Source organism: Clarias gariepinus, chromosome 23 (genome assembly GCF_024256425.1).
Source record: "Clarias gariepinus isolate MV-2021 ecotype Netherlands chromosome 23, CGAR_prim_01v2, whole genome shotgun sequence".
Classification (NCBI taxonomy): domain Eukaryota; kingdom Metazoa; phylum Chordata; class Actinopteri; order Siluriformes; family Clariidae; genus Clarias; species Clarias gariepinus.
This window is the reverse complement of record NC_071122.1, coordinates 4571975-4597604: the sequence shown is the minus strand read 5'-3', so window position 1 is coordinate 4597604 and position 25630 is coordinate 4571975. Positions and strand designations below refer to the sequence as shown.

The 25630-nt window shown below is 38.8% G+C and overlaps 1 protein-coding gene across 4 annotated transcripts in view; it reads left to right on the top strand.

The window, feature by feature from the left end:
- Nucleotides 1-25630, top strand: part of kcnab2a (potassium voltage-gated channel subfamily A regulatory beta subunit 2a) — a 106042-nt gene that overhangs the window by 34502 nt on the left and 45910 nt on the right. For 2 of the 4 annotated variants that reach the window (XM_053483499.1, XM_053483498.1), the window contains exons 2-3: nt 3418-3586; nt 7548-7589. In XM_053483499.1, coding sequence (XP_053339474.1) covers nt 3510-3586; nt 7548-7589 — 119 coding nt within the window. In that variant the 5' untranslated portion in view covers nt 3418-3509. Of the gene's footprint in view, nt 1-3417; nt 3587-7547; nt 7590-12559; nt 12699-13957; nt 14254-25630 lie in introns of those variants that run through there. The other 2 variants (XM_053483496.1, XM_053483500.1) reach the window with 2 other exon arrangements.

The window sequence follows — 25630 nt, the reverse complement described above, 5'->3', positions numbered from 1 at the left end:
CCTGGGTGTGTTTCATCCAGTGCAACTAAACAGAGTTTAGTGCGCTTCATAAAAATGCACCATTTGCAATGAGGATTTTGATCCGACATCGACCCAAATACAGAAAGTGACCTGAAGAAGGCGTGCATTTTAGGTTGCATTGCGATGTTTTCTGTGAATGCGAGAACAAAGAGCGCAGCAGAAACACAGGGTGTTCTGGAGTTCTGAACCACCTAAAAATAAAGAGCACTGCAGATTTTAGAAAAGTTCTCCAACGCGTACATCAGTGGTCAGTGTTTAAACATGTAATAAAGCCAAAAGGGTGAGTGAGGAGTTACAGTAAATGTGTTTATATCGAGCTGAGTTGGTTTTTAATTAGAGCTTAGGAACCAGGCTATCCTGCTTGATGCTGTTTCTGATCCAAACCAGTGATGCTTCTGTCGGGATCCTCTCAGTGGTGCAGGTATACAGTTGCTCTATAGCACCTTTAATGTGACAGGACCATGACTGGACGTGTGTGATGTGAACATTAAGGTACAAGAAACAGTGCGCTCTCTCCACTGAGCTATTAACTTCTCTCCAGGGTCACTTTGAGGTTAGGTATATATAAAAAAAATATATATATATATAATATATATATATATATATATATATATATATATATATATATAAAAAACGTACCTAAACGTGTCTACTGTGTTTAGACATTATCAAAGCCATACAGTATGTCTCCTCATACATCTGTGTTGCATGTAGCATACACACTCCAGTCTCATCCTCTGAGCTACACAGTCATAGCCGATAAAGCAGGAAGGCAACAACGAGAACGTTGCCTTTGATGTTTTCTGAGAAATTGCAATATTCTTAGACATGGCCAACCAACGGTACTTCCATCTACTTCATTGTCTTTATTGGTGGCTTACAAACCAACTAGGTGCATACTGCCACCCTCTGTATGGGAGTGTGTGAACATGAGAAGGGAGGGGGGGGACACGGTACAAATCGTTATTTTTCATTCCTGATTGCCTGATGATGCAGCAGTTGTTGTGATGGTTAAAAATAAATATAATTATGTGAAATCATTAGATGAAATAATATATTTTAAGACTAAAATTGAAAATAGCTGACACAATTAACACTAGTGTGAAGTCAGTTTGATCAGCCAGAGAGGCTTCTCATGTCAATCTGTTCATTACTGTGTCCTTTAGCTAATCCATCAATAAACCTACTTAGTGATAAAATAGAGGCAGGTTAGATATGAAGATTTCTCTGGTCTTCCAGCAGGAAATGCAATCTGATGCTCACTTGATCCTGGTAGTTCAGGTTTTAAGAGAAGCTCACTTTATAGCAATGAGGAGAAGCTGGATAAATACATGAAGCAGAGGATTTGTCTTTCTCTGTTTGTGTTTATTATCGCTCTCTCTCGATCTATTTTATAGCTCACTCGGGTGAATGAAGCACACACACACACACACACTGTATAGGCACTTATTTCCAAATAAGCTGTTTCTGTAGTTATTAGTGATGACTGTTGGGTTTTCCCATGGTCCTGTGTTGTAAGGCCATTGTAGAGAAACACTGCCATCTTGTGGTGTGTTTACTGCAAAACAGAACCTTAGGGTTTGTTTCTAACATGCACTTTAAAAACCCAGACAGAAGATATTTAGTATTTTTATGTGCTCAATCCAGAAATAAATTTCTGGATGTTGCATTCTGTGTTATTTCTTTATTTAAACAGAAGAGAGTTTTTGCAACATGTATACACACTTTTCTCTTTCTCATCTCTCTCTGTCTGTATCTCTTTCTCTGTTTCTGAGTCTGATAATCTTTCTCTTCTTTTCATCTTTTCTCCCTGTGCTATGTTTTTTTTTACTTTTTTCATGTCTGTTTTTCTTTCTCTCAAATTCTGTCTCTGTTTCTCTCTTTGTCCTAAAGTTCCTGATCTTTCTTTCTCCAAATTTTCATTCCTATTATTCAGTGCCCTATCCCCTCTCTGCCTCATTCATAAGGAATTAAGGCTACACAATTCTTGCTAAAATGTTACTCAATTGTTTTCCATAGGAAATTAAATTGAAAATGCTGTTGAATCTAAATAGAATGTAAACAATAAAAAGTCAAATGACTAATAAATAGCATCTGTGCTTTTTGGAAAGTCAGCAAACTTCAGCCAGTTCTGTTTCGGCAATACGTTTGTAAGTTGGATTCGTTCCTAAGTCCAACAAAGTGAGTCTAATATATACATTGTAAAGCATAAAAGAAACAAACACAAAGATTATAAGCGAGACTGCGCTTTTAAACCGCGGGGGGAATTCCAGTGACGCAGTCAGCTGACCCGTTTTAAGGAAGCACTGGAAGACCTTGGGGGAGGACAGCGTTACATGTTTACTTCATGCTTAAACAGACGCCATTTTGTCTCAGAGCGGTTTTGGACTGTAAACTCTTTCTTTTCTTTTTTTGTTGAGGATTTTCTGAAGTTAGGATTAGTCACCATCGGGACAGCTTTTTATCATCGCGCTCCCGCACTGATTCTTTGAGACTGGTGAGGCAGACTAATATCTGCCACACCCCCACACAACTACAACATACTTAAGACGTTTTATTTACTTAAACACTGAAAAAATTGTATAAAGGTGTAAATATTGGTATTTGGTGCATTGCAGTGTCTGTTTGGGTACAATACACGTGAGCTACTTCCACGATTTTTTCGCACGAATGTTCGTATCTGCATAAAATTTGTAATTCAAATATCCGAAAGTCAGGATAATGCATAATCTGACACCATGCCGGTTCACACACACACACACTCTCTCTCTCTCTCTCTCTCCCTCTCCCTCTCGCCTTTACTGTGTGTGTGTGTGAAGCACCCTCTCTCTGCTGCGCGCTAAAGGCGAAAGAGAGAGTGTGTGAGAACCGGCATGTTGTCAAATTACGCGCGCACACATAACGCACACACTCCGCAGTGCAAGAGAGAGAAACACTTATCTGTCTGTATTTATTTTAACTTTTTTTTAAAGGTAAAGTGCAGTTTGTGTAAAAAAAATTTTTATGTATTTATTTTTTTGGGCTGTGGAACAAATAACTTGAATTTTCATTATTTTCTTATGGGCTTTGGTTTACAAGTACGAGCTCGCTTCTGGAACGAATTATGCTTATAATCCAAGGTTCCACTGTATATATTTTACATTGTAGAATTTATTTTTGAGCAATAAAACCTTTAACAATCTTTACAAACTTCCAGCATACTTCTGTGTAGTTTTTGCTCTGTTTTAGAGTCTGTGTAACAGTGTTTGTGTGTGAGACCACAGAGTGTGACTGATACGGCAGCTGCAATTGTCAAGTAAACAAGTAAACGCAGAAAAATGTGATCTTGTGTATGAATTGACATTGATTGTTGAGATTTTTTAATCATGCAGTGTTTTTTTTTTTTTTGTCCTTTAGAGGCCCAGTGAGGTGAGAGACAGCGCTCCCAGTGGTTTGGAGAGAAAGCGACCCTTCGGCAGGCTGGCAAAACTCCTTGCTTTCCCGCCTCCATGTATCCCGAATCTACCACAGACTCTCCCGCTCGCCTCTCTCTCCGACAGACAGGCTCTCCAGGCATGATCTACAGGTTAGTGCGTGTACACACACACACACACACACACACACACACACACACAAAACACACCTTTTTCCCCTCACTGCTCAAACTTCATTCATTTCATTCGTTCATTTATTTGTTGGGTTTTTAGCATCATGTCACGATTTACATCAACATCCTTATAACACACTTTAAGTAGAAGTAATGGGTTATGTTGTGTTTAACAAACAGGTTTACACTTATGGGAACCTTTTAATTTTTCTGTGAATTTAAATATTTTGGATTTTTATATTTTTGGTCATATAATTTAAAATTTAAATTTTAAGCCTTTTTTTATTTAGTCAGATGGTTACAGCATATAGCTCATAAAATGGTTACAGCATATGCTCATGCAGTATGAATACAGCACATCTTTCAGTCTAGTTTAGTACACACAAAGGGAAGACTGTTGACTTAACAATTGTCCAGAAGAATCAGCATGGAGTATATTCATGGAAAGTTGACTGGAAAGTAAATTTGTTATAGGTAAAGGTACAAAAAGGATTAACGCAAGACAAAAAAAAAAAAAAAAGATCACCCAGTAAAGGTGTAACAAAATGTTTCTAGAACAGACCTAGGGCAAAAAGTAAATGTGTGTGTGTGTATGTTAGGGCTGTACAGTAGCTATCGAATATTTTAGTAATCGAGTATTCTACCAGGCAGCATGGTGGTGTAGTGGTTAGCACCTCCAGGGTCCGGATTCAATTCCCGGCCAGGCTCGATTCCCGTCTCTGTGTGCATGAAGTTTGCATGTTCTCCCCGTGCTTGGTGGACATGTAGAGACATGTAGATAAGGTTAATTGACTTTTCCAAATTGCCCGTACTGTGTGAGTGTGTGTGTGTGTGCCCTGCGATAGATTGGCACCCTGTCCTGCCTCATGCCCTAAGCCTCTTGGGATAGGCTCCAGGTCCCTGCGACCCTGAATACAGGATAAAGCGGTATAGAAGATGAGTGAGTGAGTGAGAGTATTCTACCAAAAATTTTATAGATTCATCGAGTAATAATGTATAATAATTCATCGGATAAAATGTAATTTTGCTTAATTAAACAGCAATGTAAAATAAGAGAAACAAAGATTAATTTTTTATCTTTTAAAAAAAATCTCCTTTATTTTTTAAATGCATACAGCATTTTATCAAAAATAAACATTGTCATTATTCACAATACAAGGAATATCTTCAAGTTGACTAAGAAGAATTAAATGCATTACAGTGCAATACATTCTTATTTTAAAGCCCTTTCTCAGCAACAACTAAAAAAAGGTATTTCAAATGACTTTAAGTATCAAAAAAACTAAGGCACAGACATTAATATAAATAATTATACAAAAACACTACGTTGTGCAACTTAATTTTCAGAACTAAAAGTTTTAAAATTTACAGCTCAGACATCATAACAAGCCTTTAGACAATTTCTACCATTTTCTCTTGCTGCTTTCTTCATCTCGTGGCTTTCTGATAATGACGTAAACGCTTCTTCTTTGTTGGTGTTTAGTGGCGGCTTGCATCCGGAAGCGCGCTGCGTCACGCCAAAGCTTTTAAAATTGATTAAAAGAAGCTTCGAGGCAGAAGATTTTGCCTCAATCATTTTTTAATCGAATTACTTGAGAAACTCAAGGAATCGTTTTAGCCCTAGTGTGTGTGTGTTCCTGTTTCTGCAGCCTATTTGTCGTTAAGCTCAGTCTCCTGTTCTCGCGTTCTGTTTAGGCGCGCTGCGTTGTGATTGATTTAAATAGCATACTGCGGGAAAAGTCAGGAGCACACAATTAAATTGTGCTGTAAAACGATTTAGAGATGCATATTCACATCGCGATGTCGATACGATTTTAATTAACCGCACAGCCCTGCCGCAGTCTTATGAAGATTGTCAGGCAAAGCCTGTTAAAGTATTTGGGAGAGACTCACAAGGAGTGGAGTGAGGCTGGAGTGAGTATGTCAAGAGAAATGTATGTCAAACATCTTAAGAGAATAGGCTAGAACTGTTGCATACCTAGTATTAGGCCACTCCTGAACAAGAGACAACAGAGACAGAGGTGTCTTCTGAGCTAAGGAGAAAAAAGCCTGGACCGTTACTCAATGATTCAAAGTCTTCTTTTCAGATGAAAGTATATTTTACATTTCATTTGGAAATTAAGCTCCCAGAGTCTAGAGGATAAGTGTAGAACCACAGAATCCAAGTTGCTTGAAGTCCAGTGTAATGTTTCCAAAGTCTGCAATGATTTGGAGTACCATGTCACCTGCTGGTGTTCTGGTCCACTGTTTTATCAAGGCCAAAGTCTACAATGATAATACTGTGCTTGATTGTCCGCCTGACCTGAATCTCAAAGAGAATCCATAGTCTGTTGTCAAGAAGATGAGAAACAGCCGACCGAACAATACAGACAAGCTTAGGGCTTCAATCAAAGCTCGGCTTCAGTAATGCCTAAGCAGTGCCACAGGCTGACCATGCATGCCAATGATATGAGGCATGATGCATTGATACAGTGATTCATGCTAAAGAAGCCCTGACCAATGCATATCTAATTTGTTTCATTTCACAATTTCTGTATTATAATTCATTTTTTGGAAATATCCTAATATTGTATTATATATTCAACCAGTCAAATTTTAAATAGTGGAGAGAGGATGAATAAAGTTGTACTTTTTGAATAAATTACATACAGAAATAACTTTCTAGGATATTCCAATTTTTTACGTATATACTGTATTTGTGTTCCTACAAAGGTTACAAAATTATTCCAGCTTTTAAGTGTTGCATTTGAAAAGTGTTTGTCCTGTAGCCTGGAGATTATATGTTTAAGTTTCTGTCTTCTACATAGTGCTGAATTGTTCATGCGTGACTCTTTCTTTGGTTAGTCACAGTAACACTAGTCAATCCTCTGCGTCTTTGACCTGTGTGTGTGTGTGTTGGCGGATAGTGCTTTTTTTTTTTTTTCTCTCCGAGTGTGGCCCTAATGCACCACAAGCGTGTGCCTGGAAGGAAATACATGCTAACCCCGCCCTCCTCATGAACGGGAAACGATAGCTGATGATTGGGAACTAACTACTAATTAGGAGTAGCCCTTCCACCCCCACCCAACAATCCGTGTGTGAGTCTGTAACTAAGATGATTGTGCTGGAAATGGTAACTCTTTGATATTGCTTTGGTACGCCTTTTAAGCTTCACTCCTTTTAATTCCTATATGGCAGCGTTTTTTCATTTTTTATAGTTGCAGTGTACGGCAGGTGGTGCTACAGCTCCAAATCATTGCAGGTCTGAGACGTACTCCGGATGTGCTTTCATCTCAGATCACATCTAATTGGCCAGGTTATGAACTTTATAAAAATGCATAATGATAATTAGTGGTTTAAACCAAAGTATTTGCATTCAACACATGTCGCGTTTCATTGCTTCTGCGTATATTAAAATGTCTTTTATCCTTAAGTTTTAGTTTTTATTTTTTAACTCTGCTTTTTGTACTTTCCACTATATAGACCTATTAGTTTGAGCCAAAATACTACACTGTCCTGCAAGATGCCACAATGACAAACATTATATAAATGTAAGATTCATGAAAATAAATTTTTCTGTAATCCTATAGGTGGTGCTCTAAACTATTCACACAACACAGCACACTGTGGTTGGAGTAAATTACTTAAGTTGGTTTTGATAAATTGATAAAATCTTAATATATACATTTTTATACAGATTTGTTTTTCCTGATGCAACTGACAAATGTAATGTTGCTGGTTGCTAGGGAACTCTGGTCTTTTTGCAACCAGGAGGCGTGAGCACAATGAGATCTATATGTTCATTCTTGTATTATTTAACACTCCATCATTTAGCTTCACCTTTTCATACAGTGGTGAATTTTTATGCACAGCATCTGCATCACTCGCTCTTGTCTTTTCTTCCTGCTGCTGTATTAAACCTTCCCTCTGTTATTCTTTCCATTTCTCTTGCTGGCCTCAGCGCACGCTATGGGAGCCCCAAGCGACAGCTGCAGTTCTACAGGTACCTCTTTGTTTTGCAGTTTGATACCCTGCCACTCCTACTGCACCTCTCTGAATCTCAATCTTTTTCGCAACACATTCTTCTAGTGCTTGTGTGTTTTTATGAATGCTAAATAGACAATCCTAAACCGGTTCGTAGATCCTAAACAAACCTGACATCAGTTATTGTTTATTCAGTATATAAAATATATATATATTGTATATTGTTTATATCAAGGGTAATAGCTTTAGGACAAAATTAGTCAATTAACACAATTTAAAAAGATTCTTCTGTAATCCAGGAAGAAGAAAAAAAAACACATGACTAGTATTTGAAATATTAGTGATCAGTATTTGTATGCGAGTCTGTAACAAAGACAATTTGTAAATTACAAATACAGTGGAACCTCGGATTACAAGTAACGCGATTTACAAGTGTTTCGCAAGACATGCAAAGATTTTTAACAATTTTTTTTACTTGAAAAACGAGCATTGACTTGGTTTGCAAGCACTGTATCATGCATCACACGTGATCACAACTGAGCCAACGGTTTTTCTCTCTCTTGCGCTGCTGAATTGTAGGTAATCGTCTCCCCTGCTGTAAAGGTGTGTGTGTGTGTGCGCATGTAATTTGACACCGAGCTCCTTCACTCACAACAACACCACACACACCTCCTCCTCTTGGCCTTCCACACACAGCGCCAGACACACACTCTCTGCCTTACACAGAAACTCTGCTCTGTCCAATTCTTTTCAAAGGTAATGTGCCGTTTTTTTTTTTTTTTACTTTACAGAAGTGATTCTGTTAGTATGCGCTCACGAAAGTCTGACTAGCGCTCCGTTAATGTGTGTGTGTGTGTAATGTGCATGCGCACACGCACATTATTGGAGAGACTGTTTTATCGGAAAAATTAGCAAGGAACATCGCTAGTGACACTCGCGTGAGCGCATACTACCGGAATCACTGCTGTAAAATAAAAAAATTTTAAAAAATGAACCGGCACATTACCTTTGAAAAGAATTATGATGGAGCAGAGTTTGTGTAAAGCAGAGAGAAAATGTGTGTGTGTGTAATGTGCGTGCATGCGCACACACTCATAGCACCTGCGTGCACAAACAGAAACCCTTATCTGTCGGGATTTATTTTTACTTTACAAGGTACAGTGCAGGTTAATTTGTTTTATTTTTACTTTATATTTTGTATTAATTATTTTTATGTATTAATTTTTCTGGGCTGTAGAACAAAAAATTTGAGTTTCCAATATTTCTTATGGGAAAATTTTATTTGGTTTACGAGTGTTTTGTTATACGAGCCCGCTTCCGCACGGAATTATGCTGGTAATCCGAGGTTCCACTGTACTGATTACTGATATTTCAACATTTTATCTCTACATATTTACTTAAAAACCGTAACAAGTGGAAATATATTTAATGTAGTTAAGTTTAGGTAAGCCCCCACATTATTGTATAATACAGATAGAGTTTATATAATTACAGTGAGCTTTAAAGTCAGCATTTAATGTGACAACCGTTATTCTTTTAATCTACCACCTGAAGTCTCTAGGCCAGCATTTTTGTAATATTGCAGTCTTAATCTTAATGCGGTCTTCAGGAATAGTTTTCCGGGTTTCTCGAGCGACATTCCAAACTCATCTTTGGTCATTTTCTGGCAAGATGATTGCATACTTCTTTAATCATGTTAAGATGTGGGCTTCGGAGAGGTCAGTCCATGACTGATGGTGTTCCATCGTCTTGTTTTCTGTTGAGCTCTATGACTGCTTTGACTGTGTTTGAACCACTCCTATGTGGTTAAAACATACAAGAAAGTCTGACTCTTTGTAAAACTTTAATTATGCACTGTAAATTTGATAAATAATTGTAATTACTTTTACTGAAGTGTAAGCTATGAATCAGTCGTGTCATGTTCTTTGTTTCATTAAGGGATTGTTTTTGTTGTTATGGATAAAGTAAAGGAAATATTTCGCTGATGATGTTCTAAAACTCCTGACTGTAAAGATCCGGGGCAGGGGGTGGCGGGGGCAAATGAGTTCTTTATCGAATTTTAAAATTCCTGCATCGCACATTTCTTGCCTTTCGAGCTCAAAGTGTCCCGTGGACATCCTATAGCTCTATCCCAGACTGGAATCGATCACACTGCTGATGTGTCTTATATGGGGGCGGGGGGAGAAAGTCATGAAAGCAGGATTAGCTTTTCAGTTATTATTTCAGCCTCTCAGGAAATGATTGTTTAATCCAGAGCCATCCTGTAATGGAGGTTCTGCTCAGGATCAAACGTTTGCTTGTTTGTGAAGACTTGTGAAGCTTTAGTAAGGGATTTAAGTCAAGCCTTCTCAGATTTAACTATCACTTAAGATTATTTGCATTTATGGATTTGATATTAAAGCAGGACTTTTTTTGGTAGAAAATAATGACGAATCCTTTTTATTTATTTATTTGCTTTTTTTTTTTTTAATTTAAAACAGAAAAAAAAGGAGAGAATTATTAGGGTTGACTAATGTAAGAGTGCTATTTTACTTTGACCACAGTGATAAGCTGATGTTTTTTGTTAATGTTGGATGTTGAATTTTTTTTTTTTCAGCAACACTTCATATATTTTGACAGAAGTAAAATGGAGCTTAAATACACATTGGCGCTTTCTCTCTCTCTCTCTCTCTCTCTCTCTCTCTCTCTCTCTCTCTCACACAAGCCTCTCCTTTGCCTCTGTTCTCCTGAAGTTCACAAAGCACTGACACTGGAGACTCCTTACATAAATGTTAAACATCTACAAACTAAAAATAGGTAGTGTAATAATTTAAATAATAAAAAAGACCTTTTTATATATTTAATTTAATTCATTAAAATAGTCAAGTGAAGTTTACATACAGCGTTTATTGTTCACGTCAACTTGTATGAAAACAATGCACAACGTCTGACCAATAAGATTTAAGTATTTACAGATTAAAGATCTTGATGTTTTTTTACTTGCTTATGGGATGCACATGCAAAATGTCTTTTTTGTTAATTACTAACGTTACTGTTTTATTTGTTTAACATTTGTTTTGATAAATGGATTTTTTCCTAAAAAAAAAAACTTCTTTAAATATCAAAACCATGATGCCAGTCAAGGATCATAAAAATGCTTTCTGAATATAAATAGGTGACCTATTTATTTGATTAATTGTTTTTATTTATTTTTTGTATCACCTCGTGACCAGTGAGCACGTACTCTTGAATTCTTGCTGCATTCCTTAACTTGCATAAGAGCGGAGGGTGTATCCTGTTGGCGCTCTGCTCCCATGTGTTCAGTAATACAATAAGTGATTTTAATTTTTAAACACACCCACTCCTCAAGCTTCTACACTTGGCTTATCTGAGGCTGTTAAATTTACCTAGTGTAATCAGACCTGTGCTTTCTTTCAGTGTCTGTGTGTGTTTTTTTTATTTATTTATTTATTTTATCTGGATTGTCCAGTCCATCTCTCTCAGGACTTCTCTCCACTCTGATCAGGATAAAGTGCTTCTTGAAAATGTTTATTTTTTAATGTGTCTGTGTTTGTAGCACTAAGTCATGATGTTTTAGGCCACACCCACCACTACTATTTATTATAGTCTTTATTTCACTTGTTTCCTTGATGTAATGCTAAAGTCTGAGCTGATGTATTTCACTGTGACGCAGTGTTTCACTCAATTATTTCATTCTGCACACACTAACAGCACTGAGATTCCAGGAGAGAAACATCAACAGGGAAATGTGAGGAAGAGACAAATTCACACACACACTGAGTGAATTTTTGAAGTGATTAAATTCTTCATTACTCAGTACATTTCTGAAACCTTTTGAAACTTAACTTAAGGTGAGGGTTTTTTGAAGTATATCACTTTTGAAGTATATGGTCGACATGTTTTCCAACCTTATGAACATTTTTTAATTCACCTTAAGCAACTGATCCCCCTCGTCTTCGTTGAATTTTCATTAAAAGGTATTCTGCTTTCAGAAGGTGAGATTTAAGATTTCTTGCTCATTGTGACATCATGTCTCAAAAGCTTTGGGTTAACTTCCCACCAAGAGTTAATCAGCTGGTCACTGACCAACATCACACCATTTAATAGTTTGTCTGAAACGAATTCATGTCTGCCTTCCCTCGAAAAAAAGGAAACACCTGCAATAATGTTATTTTGCATTAAAATAACCTCAGAAGTTGGAGCTACAAAGCTGAACAATAAAAGAAAGAGGGGAAAAAACACACTGGCAGATGCTTTTATGTTCATCGCTTGTTAGTAACAATCTAGCCAGCCAGACAAATCGGACAACATGCTGTATATTTTAACCCTCAAAACAAATCCGTGAATCAGTGTGACTGATTTGGCCACTGAGTGATTTGAAGACGTGCTGCAGTGTTCACTGTTTGTGACGTGAGCCGCTGTTTAGATTTAGCACTTGCTGAAATCACAAATTGTTTTTCTCCCATAAGTTTTAGTTCGGTGCAGCGTTTTTTTTTTTTTTTACTCCAGTGCACTGCCAAGCACGTTATAAAGACGATATTGCATTGTGGGTCTTTTGGAGACTTTTAACAAGTTTCCCAAAGCACATGACGAGCCCTGCTTAGTCAATTTCCCAGTAATTAAAGCTGCGCTAATTAAGATTGTACGGTTATGTTAAGTAATACAGCCGTGTGGGTGTGGGTGTGGGTGTGGGTGGGGGGGATTCTAAGTGAAAGTGTACCAAGTTCCTCACTCAGGCCTCATTACATGCACTGAGCTAAAAGCAAAAGAAAAGCTTTTAGTACAAAAGCCTCTGAATAATTTAGACCTGATAATATTTGCTGTGGTTTGCAGAAACAATCTCTCTCTCTCGCTCTCTCTCTCTCTCTTTCCCCAAATGACACAAATGGATTTCCTTCATGGAATATAGCAGACGAGAATGTGGAGGATGGGAGGGAGGGGTGGTGATGAAGCTAATGATGGACAGAGTAAGGGAGGATGATGCTCTTTCCTTGCTAATTAGTTTAGTAATCGCTAGTAAGACACTCCCAGTTTGGGTGGATCGCTGCATTGCTGGTTGCAGTTGGAGTTTATAAGGCCAGAGTGGAACCCAGAATCCTCGTTCATGAGCAGACCCCCAAGACCTCGGGTGAGTTCAGCTCTGGGTTTGAGCGTTAGCAGCGCCGTTGTGCATGCAGATGTACATCGCTTCCTTCCTCTCATCCCTGCGTGATGCTGTGCTTCTTTTTTTTTTTTTTAATCGCATGTTCATGCAGGGATCCTGAGTTTGAAGCCTAAAGAAATACTGCTACTCGTAATGAATTTAGACATCAAGGAACATTTTACTACATGAAGTTGAGCTGAATAACGCAAATCGGATTATTTTAGAGCAAATGCATTTATGTGAGCCATGAGAAAATTGTGAGAGAGAGGGAGAGGTCTGCAGGAGCCGGATAGAAGGGTGCTTTTACAGCACTCAGCACTTTGTCAAAGGATCAATACTCTGTCATATACGAGAAAACAAGTGTAATGAAAAAATCTGAGTAAAAAGTTTATGCTCTTTTAGATTTTGAAAATGTTGAAATGCAGTGCTGGTACTTTTTAATTTCAGGCAGTGGAAAAAAAAAAAGGCTTTTTGCCATCTCAATTTTTCTTTTCTTAATTTAAATGACAATTTAATTATGTGTTAGTTCTTTATATTGTTCTTAAGTGCATGCATTGTGAAGTAAATAAATAGTTGTGGTATTCAGCACTCTTTAGTGTTTACAGTAGCTGTTGTTGATCAAATGTAATGTTTAATCAAGGTGTAACCATGGTTAGGAAATATTAGCAGAGAATTTTTTTGGGGAGGGGCGGGGTAACTGTCATTTTGCAGAAATGTCTTGAATTTGAAGAGTTTGTGTGTACTTTTAAAACATTTTTAAATGATAAGCCAGATTAGCTCAGATCGTCGTGTCCTGTCCGCATTGATCTACGGTCTGCATCGCTGTCCGGATTAATTACGGTTTTACCCACCATGTGGCATCCAGTGCTTGTCTCTACCCTCCTGTGCCCCTGTGTGTGTGTGTGTGTGTGTGTGTGTGTGTGGGTGTGTGTGTGTGTGGGTGTGTGTTTGTGAGAAGAAGGAAGAGCAAGAGCAGCTCTGATTACAAATTGCATGACCACCTCGCTACCTCTTTTCTCCCTGCTTGAGCTATTTAAGGCCGTGGCTGAACCCGGCTCCGTCCTGGTCCCAGATTCCCTGAGCTTGTACGCATTGTGTGTGTGTGTGTGTGTGTGTGTGTGTGTGTGTGTGTGTGTGTGTGTGTGTGTGTGAGAGGAGGATGGGCTTGGGCCATGCTTGTGGGCGTGTACTGTACATGGTGTAAGGCGTGCGCACATCCACCTTCGCTTCTAAAAACGCTGCAGATCCCCAAACCGGCTGGGCCGGGCAGTGGTGTACGCAAGAGCAGCAGCAGCAGCAGTAGCGGAGGAGGCGGAAGGATGTTGTCCATGTCGTACAGTGAAAGCATTCGGAGCGGGATTAGCCGCTACCATTCGGACCAGGGGCTCAACCAGGCCCCGAGGCAACCCAATCAAAGTGAGCTCCAGCGGCTCAGGGAGCAACGCGCCGCCGCGCACGTCAAGAACATGGAGGACTTCCTCAAGATGAACGGCCTCACTTTGGAGGAGTGTGTGTCCTTCCAGACAGGAATGAAATACAGGTAAGGACTTGGGACTCGCGCTGACTTCAGACCAAGTTCTTTGACTTATTTATTTATTTATTTATTTATTTTAATCAGAGTGCTCTGTCTTTGATTTATACCCCGGATTTGACTTCACACACGTCTGCACCCGGTTTGATGTAAAGTAGCATTTTCAGTTCCTCAACAGGTTGCTCATTTTATTTCACCTGTGCTGGTGTTGGAGTTCTGTTGGAGTCTGATGTACTAACGCTGCAGCTTAACACTTTCCTGCAGTAGGCTCATTCCTCCTCACACACCACACTACCAGTCCCGGATTTATTTTCATCATCTAGGTCGCTGGTGTATTTGTTCAACAATGAGAGAAGGGCAACTCGGTCTCTGGGGCAGCACACAGACCGAGATGCTCAGATAACCTGCAGCTTAGCTTCTGTACAAAGTGAGTTGTTTTTTTCTTTTCTATTTTTTTTAAACATCTTTATCCTTTACCGTACTCTGCAAGTACGTTAATGTAATTAACTGCATTATGGTTTGGAAATGAATGTTTAATCGGTTAAAGGATATTGAGAAACGCCTCAGCTGGTGTTGTGTGTCAGGGACAGCAGTCACTCGGAAGCGTGTCACTCTGGCACTCGCCCAGCCTCGTGCGGAGATCCGGTGGCAGCTCTGCATAAGGAAGCAGAGTTACACGAAGGCTAGTCAAGATCCAGAGATAAGATATTTACTTTTAAGCTCTTTTAATTTTCAGGGGAAATAATTTTTTGACAGACAAGATCAGAGGCTGTGTGGGACATTGAAAAACCTTAAGTCGTTTTGACTTTCACCAGGTTTCTTTCTTTTTTTTCCTTTTTTTTCCTCTTGATATAATAATGTTCTGGCCACTGGTACAAGTTGCTTATTATTGATCATTTTTGCATTAGCGAACACATTTTCCATTCACTTTAGTAGTTAGTAGTACACCGGTTTATTTTTTTTGTCGCAGGACAAAACACTCAAGAGCATCAGTTAATGTTCTGAGCAACTCCCAAAAAAAACAGTTAAGCATTTAAGCTGATCAGCATGCACAACACATCATGTAGTGAGGTGAGGGTGAGTGTGTGAGCTACAGTATAAGAGGTGAAGACCACATCAGGTTCATCTTCTTTTAGCTAAGAAGAGGAATCTAAGGCTACAGAGGGAGCAGTGTGATAAAGAAGATGGTGAGGTTCAGGGTGTGCTAAGTGTTTTAGGTGTTAGACTTATGAAATTTTTAAAACCAAGTTCAGTGTCTTAAATATTAAATATTAAAGATTCTGCACTTTTTTCCTAGCTCTCTATTTAAACGTAACCAAATGTGATACCGATAATGTTAGCAGGTTTGGACAAAGGCTCAGCTTGTGCTGGTGTATAGTGTCTTCAGCTGGAGCTTGTGTTCGGTTAATATACAGTATGTAAAGTCTAATATGAGCGTCCTTTTATTCAATTCAATTCAATTCAATTTTATTTATATAGCGCTTTTAACAATGGTCATTGTCCCAAAGCAGCTTCACAAGAAAAAAAATGAAAGATTTTTTTTTTTTTTTTTTAAGAAAGAAAAGAAAAGAAAATATTTGGAAGTGTGTATGTGTGAAAAAAATGTGTCTAGATAATAATTAAATGAATGAATGATGAATGAAATGTCTCTGATGAGCAAGCCAAGGGTGACGGCGACAGTGGCAAGGAAAAACTCCCTGAGATGGCAATAGGAAGAAACCTTGAGAGGAACCAGACTCAACAGGGAACCCATCCTCATCTGGGTGATAACAGATAGAAATAACATCAAGTGTGTTGTGCAGGTGAAAGTTCAATATATCAAAAGTTGTGTAGATTCAGTTCAGCAGTAGGTGCAGAGGGCAGATGGGGTCAGATCACTGGAAGCACAGGAGCAGGATGTGTAGCTCCAGCCATCATAAAGCAGAATCTAGCTGGAGCAGGTCCTTCTCAAGATGCTTTAGAAACCTCGCAGGGTTGGCCTTTGTCTACTGAAGCTGGCACAATCTCCAGATGTCTCAGGATGAGTAGAAAAATACAGAAAAGATGGAGAGAATTAGCGTAGTTGCCATTCAGGATAAGTGTAATGGAGTATGAGGTTATGGGTTGAGTTACGCGTATGCCAGATTAAAGAGATGCGTCTTGAGCCTACTTTTGAATTGGGAAACCGTGTCTGCTCCCCGAACAGTGTCTGGAAGGCTATTCCAAAGCTTTGGAGCCAAATATGAAAATGCCCTGCCCCCTTTTTCTTTACCAGAAGTCCGGAGTTTTGTGATCTTAAGGGACGTGGTGGATTATAGCGTATCAAAAGACTGGTTAGGTATGAGGGAGCTAAACCATTTAAAGCCTTGTATGTAAGTAGTACTATTTTGTAATTAATTCTAAATTGAACAGGTAGCCAGTGCAGGGATGATAATATAGGTGTTATATGATCATATTTTCTGGATCTAGTGAGAACCCTGGCGGCTGCATTTTGGACTAACTGTAGCTTGTTTATTGAGGATGCAGGACAACCACCTAGTAGTGCATTACAATAGTCCAGTCTGGAGGTCATGAATGCATGAACTAGCTTTTCTGCATCAGATACGGATAGGATACTCCTAAGTTTGGCAATATTTCTAAGATGGAAAAAGGCTGTTTTTGTGATATTGGAAATATGATTTTCAAAAGACAAGTTGCTGTCTAATATCACGCCCAGGTCTTTTACTGTTGAGCTAGTAGTAACAGTACATCCTTCTAAACGCAGGCTGAATTGTGAAAGCTGTTGTGTGCTGGTTTTTGGGCCGATGAGCAATATCTCTGTCTTATCTGAATTTAGTAAAAGAAAGTTATTGGTCATCCAATCTTTTATGTCCTGGACACACTCTGTTAATCTAGACAACTTGGGTATTTCATCTGGTTTTGTTGAGATGTATAATTGGGTATCATCAGCATAACAATGGAAACTAATCCCATGCCTTCTAATGATGTTTCCCAGGGGAAGCATGTAAATTGAGAACAGGAGAGGTCCTAAAACTGACCCTTGTGGGACACCATATTTCACTGGCATTACATCGGACGGTACTCCATTTAGATCTACAAAATGGTATCGATCAGACAGGTATGATCTAAACCATTTTAATGCCTGCCCCTGAATACCTATATGATTTTGTAGGCGGTCTATGAGAATATTATGATCTATGGTGTCGAATGCAGCACTTAGATCAAGTAAGACTAATATTGAGATGCAGCCTTGGTCTGAAGCTAAAAACAAGTCGTTTGCAATCTTAACTAGTGCAGTTTCTGTACTATGATGTGGCCTGAAACCTGACTGAAATTCTTCTAGGATGTTGTTTTCCTGCAAGAATGTGCATATTTGAGCTGATACTACTTTTTCTAATATTTTTGATATGAACGGAAGGTTTGAAATCGGTCTATAATTTGTTATTTCATTCGCGTCCAAATTAGATTTTTTAAGAAGCGGCTTAATAACTGCCAGCTTCAAAGGTTTAGGGACGTGACCTAGATATAATGAAGAATTAATAATGTTTAGAATTGGCTCTCCAACTGTAAGCATCACTTCTTTTAAAAATCTGGTTGGTATTGGGTCTAACAGGCACGTTGTTGATTTAGCTGAGGTGATAAGTTTATACAGCTCTTCCTGTCCTATACCTGTAAAGCACTGAAAATCTAAATGTGAAGCTCTTGGCTGAAATAGATCATGAGATGCTATTAGAGGTTGAACCTCTGTTATTTTCTTCCTTATGCTATCGATTTTTTCATTAAAGAAGTCCATAAAATCTTCACTACTAAAATGTTGTGGAGTACTCTCTGCAGGCATCTTAGGTTTTGTTAGGCAGGCTACTGTACTAAATAAGAACTTGGGATTGTTTTGGTTTCTTGCTATCAGTTGGCTAAGATGCTCGGTCCTAGCGGTTTTTAGAGCCCGTCTATAGCTGCACATACTGTCTTTAAACGCAATTCGAAAAACTTCTAATTTAGTTTTTCTCCATTTTCGCTCAAGGTTACGGGTTGCTCTCTTTAGGGCGCGAGTATGACTATTGTACCAAGGAGCAAGTGTTTTATCTCTGACTTTTTTTAATCTGATGGGAGCAACAGTGTCTAATGTACTGGTAAAAATAGTACCCATGCTGCTGGTCACTTCGTCTAGATCGTCTGCATTTAGGGGTCTAATAAGAATTTGGGACAGATCCGGTAGATTACTTGTGAATCTGTCTTTAGTAGTCGGATTCATATTTCTAACAAATCGATAACGTGGAGAGACACAGCTAATCTGTTCTACGGGTAGAGTATATATCAGGAGGTGATGATCTGTGATATCATCACTTTGAGTTAAAATCTCTATGTTAGTGACATCTATACCATGAGATATAATTAAATCTAGTGTATGATTACAGCGGTGAGTTGATCTATTTATATTTTGTTTAACCCCAAAGGAATTTAGTAAGTCCATAAATGCGAGGGCTAAAGTGTCATTAGCATCATCTACATGAATGTTAAAGTCACCTACTATCAACACTTTGTCAGAGTTAACAATTAGGTCTGATAGCAGATGTCCAAATTCTTTTAGAAAATCGGCATATGGCCCTGGGGGTCTGTACACGGTGGCCAGAGTAAAATATAGCGCGGGTTTATTATGTATTTCATTAAGTGCAACATTAATGACGAGCACTTCAAATGAGTTAAACCTGAGCCTTATTTTCTGAGTAACAGTGAGTACATCTTTGTAGATAGTGGCGACACCACCACCGTGACCAATTAGTTTGGCTTTTATCTATGGTACTCTTCTGCTAAGTGGACGTGCTTGTTGTGATTGAGAACCTGTAGTGCTGAGTGAGTTTTACAGCAAGAGGTTTGAGGGGGGAAACCCCCCTTATTCTTCCTCCTTATATACGTAGCTCTTAATCTGACCCTCTGACCTTTTAAAACGATCAGTGATTGTAGGGGTGGGCGATATACCGGTAGACACGATTAACCAGTAGAAATTTGTCAACCGATAGAGATTTTGGTCTATTTAGATTTTGGTTAATTGTCTTAATCGCGGTTGAGATCACGTGACGTTGCACGCTACTTAACCACGCAATGCACATTCACTTCTATGGAAAGCCAAACACATCTAAAGTGGGACGAAACCGTGTCACCCGATTGAGCCGGCGTGGGCAGACCAAATATCTGCGCGGCCCAGTGGACAGCGCAGCGCGACTATCTGGATAGCGCAGAGATGATCTGGTTTATTTGCGCAGCCCGGTGGATCGCACAGCGCGGACCAACTTAAGCAATGCTGCTCGAATCACAAACCTGCGCGACCCACTGGGCAGCGCTGCGCAACCCTGATAGAAATAGACCGTGCCGACCATCAAATTACATTTTACCTCGCTGGGATGCGCACGTACAAACCAGGCATAGCAAGGCGGAAAACAATATTAAACAGTCCTGACATTTTAAATAAATTGTCGTCAAACACTGCAGTTTCCATAATAACGTTCAACTTCATAATGTCTGCCAATATCGTTATGGCCTAAGTATGAAAAAAAAACAGCTTCCACTTTAAACTACAGCGAGGAATTGTGGGTAAAATGTAATTTGATGGTCGGCACGCTTCAGAGTCGGAGTTGCGCAAGTTGGTCCGCGCTGCGCGAATAAACCAGATCATCTCTGCGCTATCCAGATAGTCGCGCTGTGCTGTCCACTGGGCCGCGCAGATATTTGGTTCAATCAGGTGCCACGGTTTCGTCCCACTTTTAATGTGTTTGGCTTCACATACACTTTGACAATGGAAGAAAACGGTCCAGCAGCAGTGAGTTTGCTTACATGTGACGAAACCAACAACGAGGAGATTGTAAAGAAAAAAGGTGCATCGTCTGTGTTGTGGAATTGGTTTGGGTATAAGAACTTTTATAAGAAAAGTGATACCAATGAGACAAACCTGATTTGAAAGGTATGCAAGTGCAATGTTTTAGCAAGCGATGGAAACACGTCAAACTTTTTCTGTCATCTGAAATCCAAGCATCCAAACGAATATGGCCAAAGTAAAAAAAAAAAAATGCGGCAAACCTCAGCAATTCACATTGTAAATAAAATTACATTATGTAAAACAGTTTCTTTGTTTTTGAATTTTTATTTATGCATTTTTTAGATACAAATAGCTTTATTGAGATATATTGTTATCGAGGTAGAATATTGCTTCTACCGTGAAATAAAAGATTTTGGTTATATCGCCCACCCCTAAGTGCTTGTGTAACACTAGCACATAACAGGTAGCTCTCTTATCAGTGTAAGGAAGCCTGAATGAGGAAGTCTACAGGTTAAAGCACTCTGAAGAATTAAACGTGAGCCACGTCAGGGGGATTGATTTACACTTTCTTTTTAAAAAATTACTACTAATGAATAAACCACTCCGTCTGCCGTTGTTAAGGGAAATTAATTAACTCCATCAGCAGCAGCTAGTGTGGTCCGGTGCAGCAGAGTTAATATCCTGTAGAAAGGAGTGAGTGTTCCTGCAGAAACTTAAAGGAGAAACTTTAAAGAAGTTAAAACTTTGATACCGCAGGAGATCGCAAAAAAAAAAGATTTTAAGATAAGGATCTAGTAATTTGTCACATGTACCTTACAGCACCGCAAAATCCAATTTATTTCTTTTCCCCTGCATATCCCAGCATTGAAGCTGGGGTCAGAGGACTGGGTCACTTCTGATCAGTAACTCCGAGTCTTAACCATTTAAACCCATGTGTTTTTTATTTGTCTTTTTTTTTTAACTGTTTATAGTTACACTTAAATTGTTTTTAACCACTTAAATTGTTTATTTATTTTTTCCCCCTTTATTTGGTTTTGAATGCAAATGGCTCACGGAAGTTGAAGTGAGAACGTTCCTCTGCTCGTTGGTTAACAGAGTCCCGGGCTGGAACAAGAACAGATCTGCTTTATGTACCGGTGAATGTTTCCATAAAAGGGATTTACTCTGCTACATAGAGAAACAGTGCAGCTCATAACTGTGGTAATTATCTGGTTAATATCCCGAACAAAACCAGACCTACACAGTGAAGATTGAATTTCAATAAAACATCTTGAAAATACAACAGTGCTCATAATAGGAGTGTGACGAGATCTTGTGGTACGAGATCTCGCGAGATCAGATTTGTCTCACAAGATGCGTGATGATACCCTTGCGTTATTGGCATGATGGAGTGTGAGGGAGAAGTAAGGATAAAAGATGCGCCCGCGACATTTAAAAAAATTACAGGACAGACAAAGACAATTTGCAAACACTGTAAGAAATTAATACCGTACACCTCTGCACACACAAGCCCTATGCAAAAGCATTTAGAAAACAACCACAGCTCGTTACTAAAAGCTGCGCCTGTGAAGAAAACGGAAAGCAATTCAGTTCGCATGAAAGGGCAAACAACCATAACATGCCTTAGCGGCTAAACTTCCACCATCCAATGCAAGAATCACGGCAATAACAAGAGACATCGACGTTTTCATTGCAGCCGATATAAGACCATTATCTGTGGTGGAAAATCTGGGATTTCGGTGACTCATCCACACACTGGAACCAAAGTATGCCATCCCTTATTCTTAAAAAAAGAACATGACCATATGGCAGTTCTGTATAGGTCATTACCTCATTACCTAGGTCTTAACTCTTTTTTCATGCTTAAAAAAATTTTGTTCATTGTTTTGCACTCTGAGTTTTAAGACAGCACTACTTTGATAGTTACACTAATTATGGTTAATTGCAAGTAAAGGGATATTTGTGTGGTTTCTTATTTATTTTTTATTTATACTATTTCATTTTATTGTGCAATTAATTGCCTGTCAGTTTGTGGCAAAATATTTTGCAGTGTTTACATGTTATTACTGCATATCATTCATCAAAATAGAAGTTTTATTTCATAAAGTTAATTTCAAAATGGACATGCATTTTTTGCATTTTGTGTTTTTCAGTTAAATCAAATGCTATTTTTGCTATATATTTAAACATTGAGGATTTCTTTAAAAAAAAAAAATGTCTAAAAGGCTCGTCTCGTTCTCGTGAACCCAGTCTCGTCTCGTCTCGTTGGAAAAGCGTCTCATCACACCCCTCGCTCATAACTTTGCAAAGACAACAGAGCGGAATAAGGGATTGGATACTGAGCATATACTGTACAACCACACGCTGAACTTCAACCTCTTAACCCCAAAGTGTAGTCAGGAAGCTCCTGGCCTGAGAGAGCCGCTTAGCTCCAGCTTACTCCATGAAGTTGGTCTGGATTGAGGTCCGTTCACATTACTCGATTGTAGCTTCATGTCTGGTGCTTTCACAGGGTCAAAAGATTTGTCCTTGCTCAAAATAAGAAGGTGGCACCATCCTGATTATCTGATTACATCAAAACGTCACTGATCGTCTATGATCATACAGGTATGACCTATTCACACAGCAGGCAGCACAGCATTCTCTGTGGTTGGAGCGAATTATATTGCAAAGTTTGTTTATAATCGTAACAAAAAAATGTAACTGGGATATTTGCAATACAAATCAAATCGCCATCTGGGTATCGTGATATCATAACAGCGTGTCTTTGATGATTTCCGTCCTTAATAATAATAAATACTATATGTATTGTAAGTAATTGTATAATACAGTAAATGAAGCGATACTGTAAGTTGTGATTTGGACTGCGTAGGTAGAGAAAGGGTAACGTGCTGCATGTCAACTGTTTAAATATAGGATTTTGATGAGTCTAATACTGTTTTTTCTAAAATGGAGTCAAACGAAAAGGTGTATTTAGACCTAAACACATTTTGTCTCCGTAGTGAATTAAACGTTAATGTAAGCTCTGTTGTAGCTTCTTTTCAGTGCTAATGAAAAGGCGCATCATTAAATAAGATATGACAAGAAATTCTTTCCGAGGAGAACAAAAGCCCCAGTGAGAGCCTTCAAGTCTTTCAAGCAATTAAACACAGAACTGTGTGATGTGAGATTTAGCCACTAGATGGTGCCTTTATTCAAGAAACGGCATCAGTAAATGGACACGTCTCATCTTACAGCGCACTAAGCAAGCGAGTGTCGGGTTTAAAGAAAACCGCAGCGCTGGGATGATTCTCACCATCAAGGAGAATTTGATACGTTGGAGTCAAAAGCACAACAAAGCGTTTGAACCTAATGTAAAACCCTGTAGTCATTTAATCTGGCTTCTAATTTGTCAGGTGCGCTGATTATTTTTTTAATGCAGCAGATAAAAGTGCAATAATCTAATCCTGCTTTATTAAGACGATACCGTTTCTACAGCAACAGCACATTCACAGGGAGGTTTGCAGAACACACTCCTCCAGTAATTAATGTAATAAGTATAATTGGCAATATTGTGTAAGTGTATGTGTTTAGGTAACGTGTATACAAGGAGACTTCAGTGTCAGTGCTTTGTAGCAGTCAAAGGTAAAACTGTAACCTCCCACATCTGCGGTACAGACTTTTAGATTTATGCTCTACAAGATGAGCCGCGTTGCTGACTTTGAGAGACAATAAAGTGAGAGAGCTGAAGGAACAACTGTAGCTGATAAAATGTAGGTCATTCTGATCTTTGGTCCGGTGAGTGAAGTCAGTGTCATAACTGTGCTGCATTACGCCACCCTGTGATTACTTTCCAGTAACAGCATGACAAAGTTTTATATTCTCACAATATATTTTTGTCTTGAGAAGAGATTTTAATTAGAAAGAGGGCAATAAGGCTTTTCCAACTTTAGTTCAGGCTGACATGGGCATATACAGTACTCTGTTATATTTAAGTGTCAGTGTTTGTCCTCATCAGTTAGTGTGTCACTCAAATCCGTGTGTGTGAAAGAGAGGTTGTTCGGACAATAATCTGCTCTGCTCAGTAGAAATGTCCAGCCTGAGCCTCATTCATCTTGATTGCAGCACGTAGAAGACCTTTAATACCACAATAAATTTAGTTTAAACCGAAATCAGGACCACACTTTAACATGAATAACAACGTTTAAATGTATAACTCCGCTGATATTCCTGCGTAGAATGTAAGCACAGCGATTAGAGAAATGATGATATTTATATCTTTGTGTTTTTTATCGGTCAGAAGGTTACAGTATTTTTGCACAGCAGTACAGCGCTTCATATTAATGTGCTCTTTAATATAACCTGCTGTTGTTTCTATAGCAACAGCTCATGCGCAGGGACCTGCATCCTGCACACTTTCACAAAATGTGACAGTTATTTATTTATCCATATTTCTATTGATTTAATTATTTAGAAGTGCTGCATAATAAAGTTAAACATCTAACATGAAAAAAAATATATGTAAAATTTCCAGAAGGAGTCCTTGTAAAGTTTCCCAGTACTGAAGACACTTTAGGACAAGTTGTGATTGGCGGAGAAAATAAGTGAAAGAGACACAGAAGGGTGTGAGCAAAAAGAGAGGGAGTATGAGAGAAAGACTCTGATCTGAGAGAGAAAACACAACACGGTGGAGACTGAGAGACAGAAATGCTGTTGAGCGTGAATGAGTGCCATCAGATTGAGGGAGAGAGACGTCCGAGAGAATGAACAATCCTGCTGAACAAGAGCGAGAATGCAATCTGATAGAGAGAGAGCTGAAAGTATGAGCGATCGAGTCAAGAGAGAGATGCGAGAGTGTGAACAATGCATTCACATGAGAGAGAGAGAAAATGTGAATGAGAAAGAGAGATGCGAAAATAGCGAGAGATGTTCAGGTTTGTGTGGATGTGTGTGCGTCTGCTTGATCCAGTCACAGAGTTGGTGTACTGCAAAGAAGAGTGAGCATGAAATCCAAACAGATGAGGGAGAGAGAGAGAAGAGAGAACAATGGAAGGGAGAAGGAAGAGCTAGGGAAGGAGAGGGGGATCTGATTGGATGAGGGGAATGTAAATGAGAACAGGAACAAATCTCTCTCTGTTGCCACATAACATCTAAACAAATAAGATACTTAATTAAACATTTGTAATTATGAGTTCATTGCTGTGTAGAAATGGAATAAAGCTCTTCATAAAGTACAGCTACAGGGAGGGAATCTGTTTTGTGTTGTAGAATTCTGATAAAGTGTAAACACAACTGTAGTCATGTACCAATAAACAAACGGCAACTTCTAAATCTGCAATGATTTTAATTTTGAAAAGGCAGAGATTTTATGTCTGCTCTGTAAATTAGCATTTTCTTTTCATGTCCAAACACATCATACAGAGCTTTATGGGAATCAGGGAATTCTGCACTCATCCTCTGGTCCTCGATCGATTTAAGCGTTTTTTAACCAAAGTTTGTCTCACACTGTGTCCCCAGATACAACCCTCCAGTTACGCAAGAGGCGTCTGAGCATCGGTGTGAGCCTTAACACGACCGTCAGGGTCATCTCACATGAGTGCTATTGCTTTATACTTA